The sequence below is a fragment of the Emydura macquarii genome, unplaced genomic scaffold (genome assembly GCF_026122565.2).
Source record: "Emydura macquarii macquarii isolate MOO-44397 ecotype Brisbane River unplaced genomic scaffold, CSIRO-AGI_Emac_v2 contig_18, whole genome shotgun sequence".
Lineage (NCBI taxonomy): Eukaryota > Metazoa > Chordata > Testudines > Chelidae > Emydura > Emydura macquarii.
The window spans coordinates 2,693,390-2,710,241 of record NW_027130155.1 but is presented as its reverse complement, the minus strand read 5'-3'; the positions used below and the strand labels follow the sequence as shown (position 1 = coordinate 2,710,241).

Sequence of the window (16,852 nt, the reverse complement as noted above, 5' to 3'; positions counted from 1 at the left end):
AAGTCAGGAGGAGCAGACCAGCCAAAGGATTTTCTTCCCCAGAGGAATGCTGGCTGGCCTTGCTCTTGTTTAAGGAACTTTGTTGTCAACTGTGAGTGCTGAAAGTCATCACGTTATCCAGGGACCAGCCTGGCTACAACAACACTGCGTATCACATCATCAGGACATCCAGTCCTCAGCCCATCAGTGGGGATTTCTAATCGCCTGTGCAGCAGAGGCACATAAGGTCCTGTATTGTTTTCCCTTCCCTTCCTGAGTTGCGTTTGCTACTGCCCTCCTTTCTGCCTGTCCTCACTCTGTCTGTGGGCTTGTCATCGAATCCTGACATAAACCTATACTGTATTCATTCAAGCCTGTCTTGTCTCACGATAAAGGACCCAAACAGATGTCCTTGACCAGAATGTGAACCAGGGTCCAAGCAGCAGGTGGTGTGGTCAGCCTGCCAGCCCAAGTATCCACGCCAGTGGTCCAGTGTTCCAAAACCATCAACAGCAGCCATATTTCACCCACCTTTTCTATCCTGTTTCTCCTCCATCTTGTGTCTGTGTTAAAACCAGGATAAATTAAGGCCCTTCACACATCAGAACTGAGAGTAAAATTGACTCCTCCTTCTTCATCAAAGAAAGGTTGTTCATAAAAATAAGAGACTCTGATATTTTAACTCCAAAAGGAGAGAGACTATGATAGGGTCTAACTAAATTTGTTTTGCATAATCATTCAATCAGTTTCAATATAAATGTTTGTTTTAATTCCTTACTTCTTTTTTGTGTGTTTAATCAATAAATATTCAACATGAATGAATGCTTTTCGTGTTTGCAAAGTAATCGAGTAGAACCAAGGCCTCTGTAGAAAATAACCATGACCCTACCACTGTTAAATGTTACAGTGAAGGAGTTTATAAACACCTTTAATTCTGTAGGCCTTTGAGATCAATATCTATTCTCCACCTGCCCACAGATTTTCAGCTGTGCATTTATGTGCAGTCCAAGCCAGATCTTGGCCCGATATAGTGTGTGGAGAAGTGCAGAGCAGTGCTGCATACAACTTCCATCATCCCTTCCCACCATATAATATCAATGACCCCATAGGACCAGTATTTCCTCTCTGCAAAGCGTGTGATTTGATTTCCATGAATCTAGGGAGCAGGGTCAAAAGGGCACGCCTAAACCTGGACTCCCACATGCTGTGCAAGAGCTTATGTTTATGCAGGAAAAGTTGCTATTGACTTCACTAGGTGAAGTTATTTGTGCAGGGTTGGGCCTGTGATTGCTGCTTGCTACCCATCAAGTTTTCATCTGACACTCCATATTTTAAAAACATTTTTAGTGGTGTGTTTGGTATGAGGTTGGAAATAATATTGTGACAGGTTTGAGTCTGTTTTGAAAGGTTAAGAAAAATGCTCAGTCTTGAAAAGTCCTGCTGTCCCAACACTCCTATCCTGCTCCATTTGTGATTTTAATTTTCCAGTGCTTAGGAATTCATCCTGAGACTCTGAAGTTTGTTCTTCTGGGAGCACATTTTCTGATCTCTCAATTTAAAAAAAACAAAAACAAATCAAGTGTATATTATAGATATTATATATAGTATGTATCTTTTATATATTATATACTCAGTTCAGGACATACTGAAATGTTAGATACACTTTACTTCCTCTCATATTCTGATTCAGGGTGGACAGGAATAGATGGTCAATATTTCCAAAAAGTGAGTAGTGATTTAGGGGGCCAGTCAGAGACTCCATACGGGATGAGATGTGCTCAGCACTTTCTGAAAATCAGGCCTCTAAGATGTCACAAGCCGGGCACCAAAAAAGCGAGGCACCCAAAATCTCTAGTCCCTTTTTCAAGTCTTGTCCATGTATTCCTTGGGGATCCTACCACATTGACTTCGGGGCAGTACACTCTGCTTGTGAGACAAAATTAAGTTTCTAGGAGAGGGGTGCCAGGTTACGGAGCAAAAGAAATTGGATTCCTTCAGAAATTGGACAGCTCTTTTAGCTGGATCATTGAGACAGTCTACTTTACATTTCACAGTCCATTTCGGTCATAAACCAATTGTCCATATAACCAGCTGGGGCTGGCTGCGGTGGTGTGAACTACTTGCGTTCAAACAATTTTTTTTTCCTTTAGAAAACTGGGAAGGTTTGAACTTCTGGTACCTCTCCATCACTCTTTTTTTTTTTTTTTTTTTTTTGCTAGGTAAGGCTTTGTGCTTAGTTGCAGCTGCTCTCCATTGAAGCACTTGGTGCTTTCAGAGGACTGCAGCAGTGGTTTGGAAATGCAGCGCTGTATTTTAATACTTAAAATGACTATCAAAATAAAGCAGTGCCCAATAAATTCACCACTGCAGTACTGCATAAGATGCTTATCATTGGAAATGCACTCCCTGGAAAGTGTCATTCACTTCAACTGAAAAGCAGCCAAAACCAAGCAATCACCTTAAAATCAGTCCACAGTTTGTCCTCCAATCTCCTGCACGAAGAGCAAAAGAATAGCACAGACGTGTGCAAAAGTCAAATGTGCTCCTAAATCTCCCTCATTAAACAATTTTCAGGTCCAGAGGATGTTGCAAGCAGCTGTAGTTCATTTCACACCACCGTATTCTGTCTCCTTTAGGAACTGCAAAATGTATTTCAAAGTCCAGCGTCAGCACAGTGTATTTTGCAGAAAAAAAACTTACTGCAAAAGACGTTGTACAAACATGTACCCCACACAAACAGCAAGAGCTGCTGTTATTGCTTTATACACAGTAATGGTAAGAACAGGATTATAAAATTCTTATTTACTAGAAGCAGAAAGGAGTCACATGACCTTCCTAACTTCCTTTATCATGGCTAGGCTTGTCAGCCGCCCCAATGACTGGGGGAAAGGAAAGAACTAAGCAGGGCTGTGGAATTGTTGTTTTTATTAGATGCTGCAGTCCAGCTGTTGTTGAACACACACACAATCGCCATATTTAAGCATTATCACTGTGATAGAAACCAACCATGGCGATTAAACTCAGTGCTAAGCCTTCCTCACCTAAATACTGTATTGCAACACAGCGGGGGCCATTCTCTGCTCAGTGTAGGTGTGTAACTCCTATAAATGCCCATGGGAAATATATGTTTGCATTGAGGGAAGACTATAAGCCAAATTCTGCTCTCAGGGGTAATGCCTACCCTTCCTCCATGCATATTGGGCTTCTAGATGGAGTGCAACCCATGTGCTTCTGCTGTGCAAGGGATGGGGTAGCTGGACAAGGGTGCACCTGTAGTGGGGAACACAACTCTGCAGCAGCTCTGCAGCCTGTAGGGAAGGATTTTTTCCCCACTTCCCTTCAGAAAATCTGAGCACACAGGCTGGGTATTTGCGCTGAATACTGTCTGCCCGTCCCTCAGTTATGCTGGTGAAAATCCAGGGAAATTTCATTGCCTTCCATAGAATTATGCTGGATTTATACCTGTGAAACTGAGAATAGAATTTAGCCCTATGCTTTTTTGCCTGTAACAACTTATATTGACTTAAGAGCAGTGCCCAGGCACAATGGGACAATTTAAGGACACAGCCTTAATCAGCCTGGATGCCATTGGTTTTTGGTATGTGCTGCACTGCTTAAAAATTAACCCACTTTTAATGTATTAATGCATCTGTAAAACAAACAAACAAAACCTTTGATTAGCTAGCTTGAGCCTAGTGCTGCTAGAAATGGGCAGGTTACAAACCCTTGAAAAGCGGAGTTTGAATAATTGAAATGCAGATGCCACTGGGTGTTACAATAATCAACCCCAGAGAAAAATTAATCATAACTATTTGTGACATCCATAATTATCACTGTGACCATTAACACCTGATTTTCAGACGCTTAATAGTGGTCATAAATTATCTGGCTTCCATCAACACACCATTAAATAGTTATAATTTATGCCAATTTCCATGACACCATTTTTATGGTCACTCCAAGGACCAGATTTACTCAGGGGAGTAATTACATTGGCTTCAATGGAGATACAGCAAGACTGTGGCTGCAATGTTTTACAAAAATCCAATGTGGCATTTAGATGATTTATGCAAATTCTGTGCCACCATTGGGGAAGACATCCTGGGTGAACAAAATGGGTCCATCCATTTGCATGTCTAGTGCCTGCAGCCAAACCATTTTGTGCTGTGCTCCTATCAGATCTCACAACCTCAGGTGGGTGAGGCAAAATCAGTACTTTTATAGGGGGAAATTCTGGGAACATGTAGGTACTGCAGAGATTGATGTTAGTGAATTAGGGGGCACGCTTCCCCCTAATTTTATCTGTCTTTTATATGAAATATTAAACCAAGAAGTATGGAAATATCCTTGCATTTAGGGCCAGATTGAGCCTATGGCCTGTGTTGTGGGCAGTGCGGAGCTGTATCACTCCAGAGAGGAACCAAGAAGGCATTATGCCCCCACACCAGGATTCCCTAGCACCTAAGGCAGGGGTCGGCAAAATATGGCCTGCGGGCCGGATCAGCCCATCTAACATTTCTGTCCGGCCCACAGTGCAAGGGCAAAAGCAGGCCACCTAATCCATTGCTTCTGCTGCCGACACTCTGCTTAAGCTACCCTGCAGCATCAGGCAGCTTTCGCCGCTTGCTACCCAAACTTCCAGCTTCCGGTTATGTGGCTGGAAGCAGGAAGTGGTCCAGGTCTATGACGACTTACCAAAATTCGTGACGTGACCCCTCTGCAAAAATTATTGCCCACCCCTGACTAAGGGGTCACCTCATGCGCTCTTCTCTGTGGGCTGGTGAGGAGGGGGGTTCAAGGCCAAGTTCCCCCAGCAGAGAGCACAGACACTGCAGTTTTGACTGCCCCTATAGCATGGGGAATCAGGAGGAACTCCTGCATTCCCCTCACCTAAGACACAGTTGAGGCCCTAACCTACCAGAGTCACTAATAGGAACATTTCCTACTTTGTTATGAGTGCAATTCAAGGTGTTCCGACTGTTCTATCGAGCCATGTTGGTTAATGTCCCAGCGACCTGAGACTGCTTCTTCACTCATGTGCTTCTGTCACTTTTGAAATCAGCTGAGAAGCTCCTTCAGCCTGTAGATTTGAATATCTGTGGAATGGAGACCGGGCACTGTGAATGTTGGGCCTTTGGCTCTGGAACTTGCTTCCCCTACTGTCTGTCACAGCCTAAGTCTTCTGGCCTTTTTTTTGTCTGAAAGGAGTAGGGGGAGCTCTGGGGTTGCATACTGTTTTCTATGTGAGTCAGCAAATTCTATGAAATTTGTGTATGCACTGAGTGACTCTGATTAGAGCACTGTATAGCTAAAAATAAATAAATATACTTGGGGATGTAGCTGACCATCGGATAATAGGATTTTAATTAACTCTGGTTCAGATAATCACGTTTTGACTATAATGACAAATGGAGATGTTCCAAAATTATCAATAAAGTAATCAAATATAGCCACAGATTTGCATATCTTGGAACAGCTACATTAACTGCACTGCTCCTGTATGTGACATTGGGCCAAGATGCACCAGCTACCCTAATTGGCATGGTTGGGTGTGGGGAGTTATAGTGAACCTGTTGTTTCAGATTGGCTTCCAAGGTCCACAGCCATGCTCCTTGGGTCAGAGGGGGAGCAGCATGTCAGGCAAGTTGGGGATTGTTTCTGCATCCACCTGACTAATTGTATGTCTCTGGCTTCCCAAAGGTTGCTGAACAGCTAATGACAATCGCTTATGAGAGTGGAGTAAATCTGTTTGATACAGCCGAGGTGTACGCAGCTGGAAAGTAAGTGTGTGTGGCTCGATGTGTTAGAGTGTTTCACCAAGCCAAATTCCACTTTGTTAACAACCTGTTAATTCCCTGCCAACCTAATGCCGCCTTTAAACAAAGGCAACTGCAGAAGTGTATTGGATTCTATTTTCAGTTACCCTGGTGTAAATATGGAGTAACCCTATTGACTTTTAATGACTCTAAATGAAATATCCTTGCAAACAGGAGCAAATCACCCAATGTGGGACCTTAGTTGTAATGGTCTGATGTCCTACAGTTTTGCCAATGCAAGAGGTGGGCTTCAGATACAGATAAACCCTGAGTTATATATTCTATTTATTTGAAACTCAGTTTGATGCCTATTGTGCCCCCAGCCTGTTAGGAGGCTATTGAACTTCATTCTAGGTTTATCACCCTAGAGGTTTTAAACTGTTTTGGGTGTCCCCCAAGAACTGTGTAAAATTGGCTTATACCCAGGATAACAATGTGCCAGGGACAGTCTGAAAATCAGGATTTATCTTTCATGATGCTTCATGTGAAATGTTTTTTCCTGTCCAGTTTGCAGGAGTTCACTGGGTGCTTTTAAGGTTTAAACATACCATACAACATAATGAGCAAAGCTCAGGTTTCCAGACTTTGACAAGTCTTTCAGCAAACCTGGCCCAAGCTACTGATCTGGCGATTGGGTGTGAAAATTTGGCATTCCCCCTCTGTGAAACACACCGTGCCGCTGGGATGAGTTCTGATCTACTCCATAGCATGCCCACGTCCTATAATGTCACCTTAATAAACTCCATTTTTCTTAAAAAACCCAAAAACTGACTTTGTGGAACCTCAGATTTCCTGTGAGAGAAACTGGGACATCTGTGTTCTTTATTTCCTCCTCCACCTCTCAGGCAGGCACCTATCCTCTTGCCAGGAATGCAGGGTACTTGGCTGCATTTTTCCCTGTTTCAATTGTAGCAGGGAATAGGGAGGGCTTTGTGTGCAGGACCACCTCCTAAAGAGTGCATGGATCACTTCTGCAAGGCCAACAGCCATTGCCATCTTTAAGATGGGGGGGAGAGGGAGTCTTTGTCCAGAGTCAGTTATATGTAGTTACATAAATGCCGTTGTGTAAAGGCCAGATCCTTAGCTGGGTAAATCATCATAGCTCCATTAACTTCTGTGCCAATTTACACAAGCCAGGGTTCCGGCTTAATATCCACAGTGAGGAAATAAAAAAGGAGAACCTATTTTGGGGTTCCGTTCTGGAAGGAGAGAGCTGGATTAGTCTAAAAAGTCTAAATGCATTGCTTGTATTTCACGTCGCCAACTCTGTGCATTTCACTATTGATGTATGGAGAAAAATGCCCAGAATAAATGAAAAGTCAGCACGCTTCTTAATGATGATTAACAGCACATGATGCTGACATCGCCGAAATCCGGATCCAAAATGTCGGGGACTGGCTTTTCTAGAAGGAGGACTAAGGCACTTAATGCCATGGCTTAATTAAAAGAAGAAGAAGAAGAAAGATTCTGTACAAATATTGATCACTCACTTTATTCATTTGGGCTAGATTGTGACATCACCGCCTGCCCTAGGTAAGGGGCAGTGTGCAGCTTAGCTGCCCCAGCCGCAGACCAGGGGATGGATTGTGACTGAAAGTCACAGTTCATTACCTGGTCACCCTGCTGGCTCGCGGGAGGGGAGAGTAAATTGCTGTTGCTTTGCAGATTACTTCCCTCTCCATGCCAGCTCAGCTCAACAGGCCAGCAATGGAAGGGGTGGAGCCAAGTCTCTCCCAATACCCTGCCCCTTTCACTGCAGAGGCTCTTCTCTCCTCTGACATCCCACATAGTCTGTGCAAGGGAGTAAGGGAGTGTCTTAGGCCCCTTATTCTCCTGCATCAGTGCAGTTACACTGGTGTGACTTTCTTCTGTAGACAAGTCCTAGGAGACCGGAAGCAGATACTTTAGAGAGGGAGCATTTCTCTGCATTCTCCACTACAAATACAGCCTCAGTCTGTTCTCTTCCCTCATGCTGTCCCTGATACTTCCAGAAAAACCAGCACTTAAAAGTGCTTTCCTCCATCTGGTTTGCTGCTCAGTACATCCTCCCCTTCACTTCGCTGTACATTCAGCTCTGTTTCTTGCCTGAACAAACAATAAAATGACTTTGAGCTGACTTTGCGTACGCACCTAAAATGTCGTGGGCCAGATCCTGGCCCTCATTATGACGGCTTTGCTCCACTCAGCCTTAAAACTGACTTTACTTTAAAAAGAACAAAGCCCTATTTGAAGGGTTGTGTTTTGGATGAATATGCCCTGATGTACAATGGGACTAAAGGAAGAAAACCCTCACATCAACACATGCTTCAGGGCAATGCTGGCGGCGTAGTCTGTGCTGGCCATTCTCTGATTTGTGGGTAACAGGCCAACTTCCCTCCTTCACATTCCCCTGTGTAGACTCACTATAAATGTCACTTTAACAATACACACTCAGGCTGAGGCATGGTTTCTCTGTTGCATGGGTCACCCACCCAACAGAATGGCATTTCTGCAGCATTTGGCCCAGATGGGCCTGTGCAAGACAGTTAAGGATTTGGCGTATAATTTTCCACAACCTGTTTAGTAGACATGCTAAATGGAAACTGCTGTGTGTTTCCGGCCAATCACCCTCTGACTCTTTGCTGACATTTGGAGAGGGGAGAAATGCCACAATTAAAGACAAATCCATTGACTCACATTTGACTTTACAAGTGTGACATTTACATTGATTCTCTTAAGCATAGACACTGAATTATTAAATTACAACTCTCTGCCTCATAAAGACAGTGCAAAAAGGCACATTCAGGTCAGCAACGATATGGGGCAATAAGCCATTTTCCAGTGTGTCAAGCAGAAAAAAATAAAGGTTGAACCTGAGCAGATTTTCTATGTTACATACGGGTGCTTATAGCAGAGAGTCCCAATGCATAATAGGTTTCATGTTTTACTTTATGTTTAATGCATTCTTGTCTTGAAAGTGTTTTATATTCAAGTGCATTTTTTTTCCTCCCCAGGGCTGAGGTGATTCTGGGAAGCATAATCAAAAAGAAGGGCTGGAGGTACTGTATAGACTTTAGGACCTGACCATTATTGCAATTGAAATCAATGGTAAAACTCCCTTTTACTTCAATGGTACAAGATCAGGACCACAGAATATACCTGAATTCTTTAGTTTTAAAAAATAGTATTTTTTAAATATGTGCTGGGTCCAGTAGCTGGGTGGAAAAACGGGCATAAAAATCATAGGCAGACCTGGTAGCACATCCTATTATTAGGATTGCCTAGTGCTTCCCATTATGAACCCCAGTTTTCAGTTGTTATTTATAATTTTGTCAAACTTTAACTGTTTGAGCTGAAATTTTCCATGCCAGGTGTCTGCCTCAGGCTGAATTTTTATTTTTTATTTTTTTGAAAGATTCAGCCATTTTTGAGAACCAGATTGGGGGAAAATATGTTGTTTTACTATGTTAGGAAAAATTATAAAATACCAGAATTAAGATTGTCTGTTCAACCTTCATTCAGCTCCCTTTAGTGTTGCATTGTGATACAGTCTTTAATTACATCATCATCACATCATTTTTTTCCATAGGAACCCTCCCTCCTTCAATACACAGTATGGACCTGCATAGGTGACCAATCAGGTTGTAGTGAAGGACACTCTTGTCTGAGGATCCTTTGCCTCATTTGTTCTAGAAGCTGGAATATGTAGTGAATGAGGCAGGGGGTTGCAGGAAGAGAAAGGATGATCTCGTGATTAAAGCAGTTGCATGATGCTTTGGAGAACTATGTTTTATCCTTGCCTCTTCCACAGAGTTTCTGTGTGTTCCTGGGCAAGTCACTTAAACCAAACTTTTCATAGGTGGTATCTAATTGTGTGTTCCTCATTTTCTGGGTGCCTGGCATGAGACTTTGCAATCTTACCAATGTTCTTTCTTTTTTTTCTCTCTCTCCATGTAATGTAATCTATAAAGAGAGTGAAAACAAGATGGGATTTCTTTTTGGATACCTCATATGAGATTAGACGTAATTTAAATTATTCATTTCTGTCTGTACATGAGCATATGTTTGTGTAGTTTAAATAGCATTTACATGATCTTTAAAGATCTCCACAATCTGTCATGTTTATCCCTGCACTAAGGAATGATCCCAATGGCATTCCAATTCTTAACCAATCAAATATAAGCATCCTTTACTTTAGTGTGATAATTATTCAAATATAGTTTGTGTGCTGCAGAACAAAGTGCAAAGTACAGATAAAAAAAATCCCATAGATGCTCTATGTCATGAATATCTCATGAGGATCTATGCAGTATTTTAAGAGTTAATAAAAATACTTTAATTTTTAAAGCAGCTTAAATAAAAATGGGGAAATCTGCTAAAAGGAGGCCTAAGCTGTACACACTGCTACATATTTTTGCCCCTTTGAATATATTGTGTGTTCACAACGTAGGCACCCGGGGTGGATTTTTAAAGGTATTTAGGTGCCTACCTCCCATGAGAGTTAAAAAATCCATCCCCTAGTGTCAAGGTCAGAACCTGTTCTTTCTAACTGAGTGACAGAACTCTCATTGACTTTACCAGAGGCAAACCCCTGTTTTTAACAACTTACTCCCAAATGTTCAGCCTTGTAAATGTAGTGGGGCTGTTTTGTTCAACCATACATTGTGTGTATGCATATTTGATGGAACTGACGGTCAGCGGGTGCATCTAATCCTTGCTGTGTTATTTTCTTTAGTATTTTAAGCTATGAAACATATTTTATTTAATCTTCCTGACTGCAGTCCTGTAGATGATTAAAGACAGAAGAAAATACTGGGCCCTGTTCAATGTTCATTTAAGTCATTGAGAGTCTTTCTATTGACTAATGAGCCTTGGGTCAGGTTCTTGTACATGGGTTGACAAAGATTCTGTAGTATACAGCTAAGTATTTTCCAGCCAATAGATCTTTGTTTTAATAATACATTGGAATGTATAGACAAACCTAGCAAATGGATCATTCTTTTGGTTTTAATATCTCAAGGTCACTTTATAACAGTATTCACACTGCTACTCATTTCATAACAGTAACTTACATCAGCTGCTTTAAGTGACGTTTTCTACACTTTTCTCTTGACACAGCAGCATTATTGAAATTGCCAGTATAGTTCGTTATTCATCATTAATCAGTGTGGATTCTTGTGATACTGTCTAAGTGCTTAACAGCAGCTACAGTAGGGCGTGTGATTCATAAATCCCTTATTTGTGGGCTCTAGAATTTAGCCTTTAAAACAATGACTCATGTGTTTTGTTTTGTTTTTCTGGAAGAGTTAAATGTTGAACTGAGCAGGTCCGATTTTCCTCTCACTAACATCAGTTTCACACTAGTGTAACTCCATTAATTTCAATGGAGTCACAGCTGATTTACACAGCTGAGAGGGGAGAATTGGCCTCTAAATCTACAGGAAAATACTAACTTTGCTAATATCTCAGAGTACAGAAGCTACTTGATTTATTTATGTTATGGTCCACACTTTGTTTACAATGTAACAAGGCTGTACTGCACCATAGTGAAAGTTTGATCATCTGCACTTGGACTGGTATAAGAAAGTGTATAGTTGCTCATTAGAAGCACAGAAATGTAGGGACATAGTTATGCATTATCCTGTACACTAAAGATAAAAACATTGAATTGAGGGTTGCCTTTGAACATAGATCTTATGACTGGTTTAGCTGTAAATAAAAAGAAATTGCCACTTTTGGAGTAGTACAACATCTAAAAAGGGTGGCTTTTTTTTTTTGTTTTATACTCCATATGCCTGTTAAAAACAAAATTGCAAGATACTTTTTCTTTTTTATGTATAGGAGGTCCAGTCTGGTCATAACAACAAAACTCTACTGGGGTGGAAAGTAAGTTCTATAACTGTATTTTTACAGATAATACAGTTTAATTCTGCATGACTTTATCCCCTTAAGGCAACCGAGTTATATAAGGGTAAGTGAAATCTTGGGGCTGATTTGTTCTCATTTGAAGATGACTTTTAAAAAAGTCAGTGCTCAACAAAGATATTGACCTGGCATTAGACCCTAACAAATGGCACAAAAAGGAATAGCCCAGCTGCACTCCTTTGATGCAAGATAATTCATTTAGATTGTTCAAGTCTCGTAAACTCCCATTTCCAAAATGTGGATGAAATCAGAAGGAGCGCAAACAGCATAATACTCCACAGGAGAAAAGCTGTCCAATCCTGCAAACATGATAGCATTTTATGTAACACGGTGTTAAAAATATCTGCCTGACCCGTGGATTTGAGTTAAGATCACTCCCTGCAGCGAGCTCTGATAAAAAAGATCATCTTGTTTGAGATAAAATGGGCCATCTCTCTCTTAGTGTTGAGCTAAATGAAAGAGAGTTCGCCCTCTGTTGTGAGCTTGCAGTACAAATTTTACTGGCTGAATTTACTTCTGATGTACTACCAGTGTTTGAACTATTGGTTAAATTATTCAAAAGTAGGAGAATGCAATGGTTAAGTTTCATTGGAAGATGAAGCAAAAACCAGTACAAACTTCAATTAGGTTTGACGGAGGAAGATTTGATCCAAACTCCTGTCTTAAACTGGTCTCCTTTTCAACTGGTTTTGCTTTTCAAACTCGGTACAACCTTTCTGTCTGCCTGCCTTTCTTCCAATCTGATCTGCCAGTGTCTTTTGTGGCCCCAGCATGAAACACACTGAACTCCATGGCTATCTGTGTGTCTAAGAAAATATGTAAAGTTTACTCCTGATCATAATTTATAAAAACTGCAATATATGGGAGGTTTTCTTTGGACATGTGTAAAAGAATAAAATGATTGTCATTTTATTGACATTATTTACCATAAATTCTGAAACTGGAGAGCTAGGATATAGGGTTTGTCTTCTCCAGCAGTCTCTGGATATAAATAAGAGAATACCATGCATTTGAGTACTGTAGATTTATAGCGACTGTCTTGTTTGATTTTACTGTGCCATTGCTTTGCTTCAGACTCAAAATATGATTGTTATGTTACAAACACATACAAAGTTAAACAGTCTGCAAGAAAGATTATAAAATGGTATATTGTCTCTAAATCTAAAATTGAAATATGGGTCACATAAAATGGACTCGTCAAGTGAAGTTTTGCCTGAATAAAGTCTGCAGTATCTCTGAAAGTCCATATTAATTACTATGTTTGTAGTTTGTAAAAGTAAAACAGGTCTACATGTGAGGGAAAAGCTTTTATCCTGTTTTATATCTTTTTGGAATAGCTATCAAAAGGTAGTGTGAACAAAAAAGTTTCAATAAGGTTGGTCTGAGGAGACCAGTTTAGGACAGGAGTTCGGATCAAATCTTACTCTGTCAAACCTAATTGAAGCTTGTACTGGTTTTTGCTTCATCTTCCAATGAAACTTAACCATTGCATTCTCCTACTTATTAAAAAAAATGATAAATTGCATGTCAGGTTGTACTTTAACATAGACAGAATGAATATTACTGAGTTGTTGTTATGAATATGAATGTTGTTACTTCTAGGTGCTATTGTCTCTGGGACTTCATTGTTTCTTCCCCAGTGAAGGATAGCTCTATTATTTGAGTTCTAACTTTCTCATTTCTCAAACATTCAAAGCTTGTTCTGGCTGGAATATAAAATTAGCAAATCTAAGAACATCAGTTCTTTAGAAGTCTTAGAATAATAACACCACCCACACTAATAGTCATTTACCTGTTTTATCTTTGCAGAGCTGAAACAGAAAGGGGGCTTTCAAGAAAACACATTATTGAAGGTATGTGCTATAGAACAGCCTTATCCATCCCAAGAATCCATCTGGCTTAGGGAACATGCTTGAATAAGGGGGGGGGAAACCCCAAAGCTGAGATTCACTCCATGAAGCCCAGGTATTTGGGCTCAGTGCAAATGGAGTTTGAGGATGCTGAGAGGTGAAATCAATGTCACAACCTGGGCTGGTGTGCACAGCTGCTTCTCCAAACTGAAGGCTGGAAAAGCAGCCATAGTCCCTCCACGCTGGTTGTTTCGGCGTTGGGACATAAAGGTGGATCCACAGTCCCTCCCCTGTCCTGGCCTACCCCCCAGTTGATCTTCCATGCCAATTCCCTTTTATGATGTGGAGATTAGTTTATGGCACACTGGGGCTGCTCAGCCGACCTCTTGTGCAGTCCCCGTGTGGGGGCCGCAGTGCAACAGAGGGCCTCAGGCTGGGTCTCTGCACGAGGGGTGAAAAAGTGCAATGCATACAAGAAACTTCAAATACTTCACATCTACAACATCAGTTTTTTAATTATTGAATTGTTACACAAATCCATTCAGCAGTCTGTTACATATATTATTATACGTCGTTTTTTCAAGTATATTGCTTACCTAAACCCCTCATTAATTATACCACCTATCGCCCAGTATTGCTTGCCTTGTGCAGACTGCTGAAGGTTTAAAACATTGCTCTTGAAAATATGCCTGATCCTACTCTTTATAAAATCAACAGGAGTTCAGTGGGATCAGTCCCAATATTTGCAGTAGTGAAGTCTGACTGGGTTTTTTTTTTTTTTTAATTATCCTGCTGTCACCTCTTGTTTGCTCTTTACTGCCTGGGGATTTTGATTGTGCTAGATGCATTTCTTTTTACCTGCTCTGTTCAATAAAATGACAAAAGTGGATGGAAATGGAAAAAAAAGGGATGAGAAGAATCCAGGGTTATACAGGCCTCTTTAACAAAAAAAGAATGAAAGCATAAAAGGGAGAGAGAGAGAACTTGAGAGAGGCACGACCTGAGCACATAAACCCAAACAAAACTCATGGTTTTGTGTATTCAAAAAAGTTTAAACTGTTTAAAATCTGTGGGCAAGATCCCGGTTGGTGAATGTCAGTGTAGCTCCATTGACATTTCTGGAGACCTGCCGATTTATACACATTGAGGATCTGACCCATCATCTCTTTTGAAATCTTTCTTTTATTCTGCTTTGTTCTTATTATTTGTTCCATTTCTGATTTTTGTATTCTTCCAATTTTTCCTCTGTATTTGGTACTTCACCTCCTTTTGAATGCCTCTGTTATCTTTGATTAATTTGTGCATTTCCTTCTTTACCCAAGCTATTTTTAATAATCCAGATATTTGTTAGATTGAATGTATAATCTTTTGGACCTATTTTATCTTTGAACATTTTCAGTTTTCTCTTGTATGGCATTTACCTCCATTTTTCTCTCCCAATCAGTTTTGTTCAACACTGTTGTCTTCTAAAAATTTTCTCTGCTAAAATTCTAATATTTTAACTTCCTCTTATGAAATATATCTCTATATATATATCTATATCTATATATATGCCTACACTTGGCTTATGGATAAAATATTGCTTTGTATAATGTACTTATGAGTTGTCACATATTAGTGTTACCTATGCAAACCTATTTTGGCCCCTTTGTACATATACATTATGATGCAATCTTATATGCTCACCTATTATTGTTTCCACAGGCTCACTGTCTCATTCAGAGCACAGGATAGACATTGCTCAGGGAATTAATTGGGTTGTGCAGTGAATGAGATTATTTTCTGTAGCATCCCTGCCTTATTTGTAGCAGAGATAATGAATGAGGCAGGGGATTGCAGGAAGAGAAAGATGGTCTCAGGGTTCAGACATTTGAATGCCACTGTAGATTATTGGATTCTATCCTTGCATCTGCATCAGAGTTCCTATGTGATGCTGGGCAAGTCACTTAAACCAAACTTGTCACAGGTTGACCACTGTTTGTGTGTTCCTCATTTAATGGGACCCCAGACTGAGACCACCTAGGGCCTGACATCCAGAAGTCCTCAGAGCTCACATCTGCAAGTGAAGTCAACTTAAGTTGTGCTTGGAACATATAATGAAAAAAGCCACATCCACAGAAAAATCAGCCCATATGGTGTCTCTGTTTGGGCACTCGAAATTAGTGGATATTTTCAGTCTTAATTTCTCTGTGCCTCATTTCTCCATCTGTAAAATGGGGACAGTAATATGACTTCTACGGGATGCTGTGAAGATAAGTGCTTCACACATATTAATTTTCCTACTATGGTGATGAGCACCATCGAAATGTCCAGGGGATAATTAATAACTTAGCATTTAGTGCAGGATGTGGATGGAGTCCAGTAAATAAGTCCTGGGGCAACACATTGAACAATGAAGATAAAAAGATATATTGAATAGCAGGGCCTTACTAGTTTCTGGCTCTGGGCTCTGTGATTGCTTCAGACAGTTTACCCTTCTTGAGTTCCTCAACAACCATCCAAATGCTCTCATGTATCAAATAAACATCCTTTCCCAGGACCTGCTTTATTGCCATAAAAGTAACACCAAGTTCAATGTTGATTTAAATCAAAACCAGTCTTCCCCCAACTCTACGGTTCATTCAGCCCTTGGCTGGGCTCAGTAGTTTCTTCCTAAATCCCAGGTTTTGATGCCTGGTGTTTCCTCAATCCTCTTCCTCCTAAGTCTTCTATTTCTGCCCGGGCTAGTGTGGCAAGTCCCTTCCGAGGACCTCTCTGACCCTGGGTCTCTCCTCTGAGTAAGCTTGCTTTCTATAAGCACCACCTCTCATCTGAAGACTAAATGGACACTCAGGGATCATCTGATTCCTAGCTTCAAAACCATCTTCAGAGGTTCTAGCACAAGGGAGACTGACTCCTAGCCCTCTTAAAGGGCTAGCTCACTCTGTGACAGGCCATAACTTTATTGAATAAACAATAGAAATAGAAATAAAGGAGGATGAGTGTAGTCTTTACATCAAAGGGTGGCTGTAGTCACTTAGCCAAACCAAAAGCCACCCTTTGTCCTGATTAGCACACCCCAGGATCAAAATGGCCACCCAACCAGAGATAACATCCAGCCTCCTAGCCAGGCCTGGACATGCAGCTTGCATCATATCCTATTGCGCCCTCTTGGAGAGGGGATGAGAGCTACAGCCCTGCAATGCAGCCTGAGCCTGATGGGACCTGACTCCAGGTCTTGGCTCCGGGTTGGATGGGAAAACAACTGACCCCTCTCGGTCTCGGGCTGGGCTTCCTTTCTCCTGCCCATGAGGTCAGTGAGGC

At 41.1% G+C, this 16,852-nt stretch overlaps 1 protein-coding gene across 5 annotated transcripts in view; it reads left to right on the top strand.

The window, feature by feature from the left end:
- The window catches only part of KCNAB1 (potassium voltage-gated channel subfamily A regulatory beta subunit 1), a 214,806-nt gene that overhangs the window by 163,161 nt on the left and 34,793 nt on the right, over window positions 1–16,852 (top strand). For all 5 annotated transcript variants that reach the window (XM_067548647.1, XM_067548405.1, XM_067548487.1 and 2 more), the window contains 4 exons: window positions 5,680–5,759; window positions 8,789–8,833; window positions 11,616–11,660; window positions 13,509–13,552. In XM_067548647.1, the coding sequence (XP_067404748.1) occupies window positions 5,680–5,759; window positions 8,789–8,833; window positions 11,616–11,660; window positions 13,509–13,552 (214 nt within the window). The remainder of the gene's footprint in view (window positions 1–5,679; window positions 5,760–8,788; window positions 8,834–11,615; window positions 11,661–13,508; window positions 13,553–16,852) is intronic.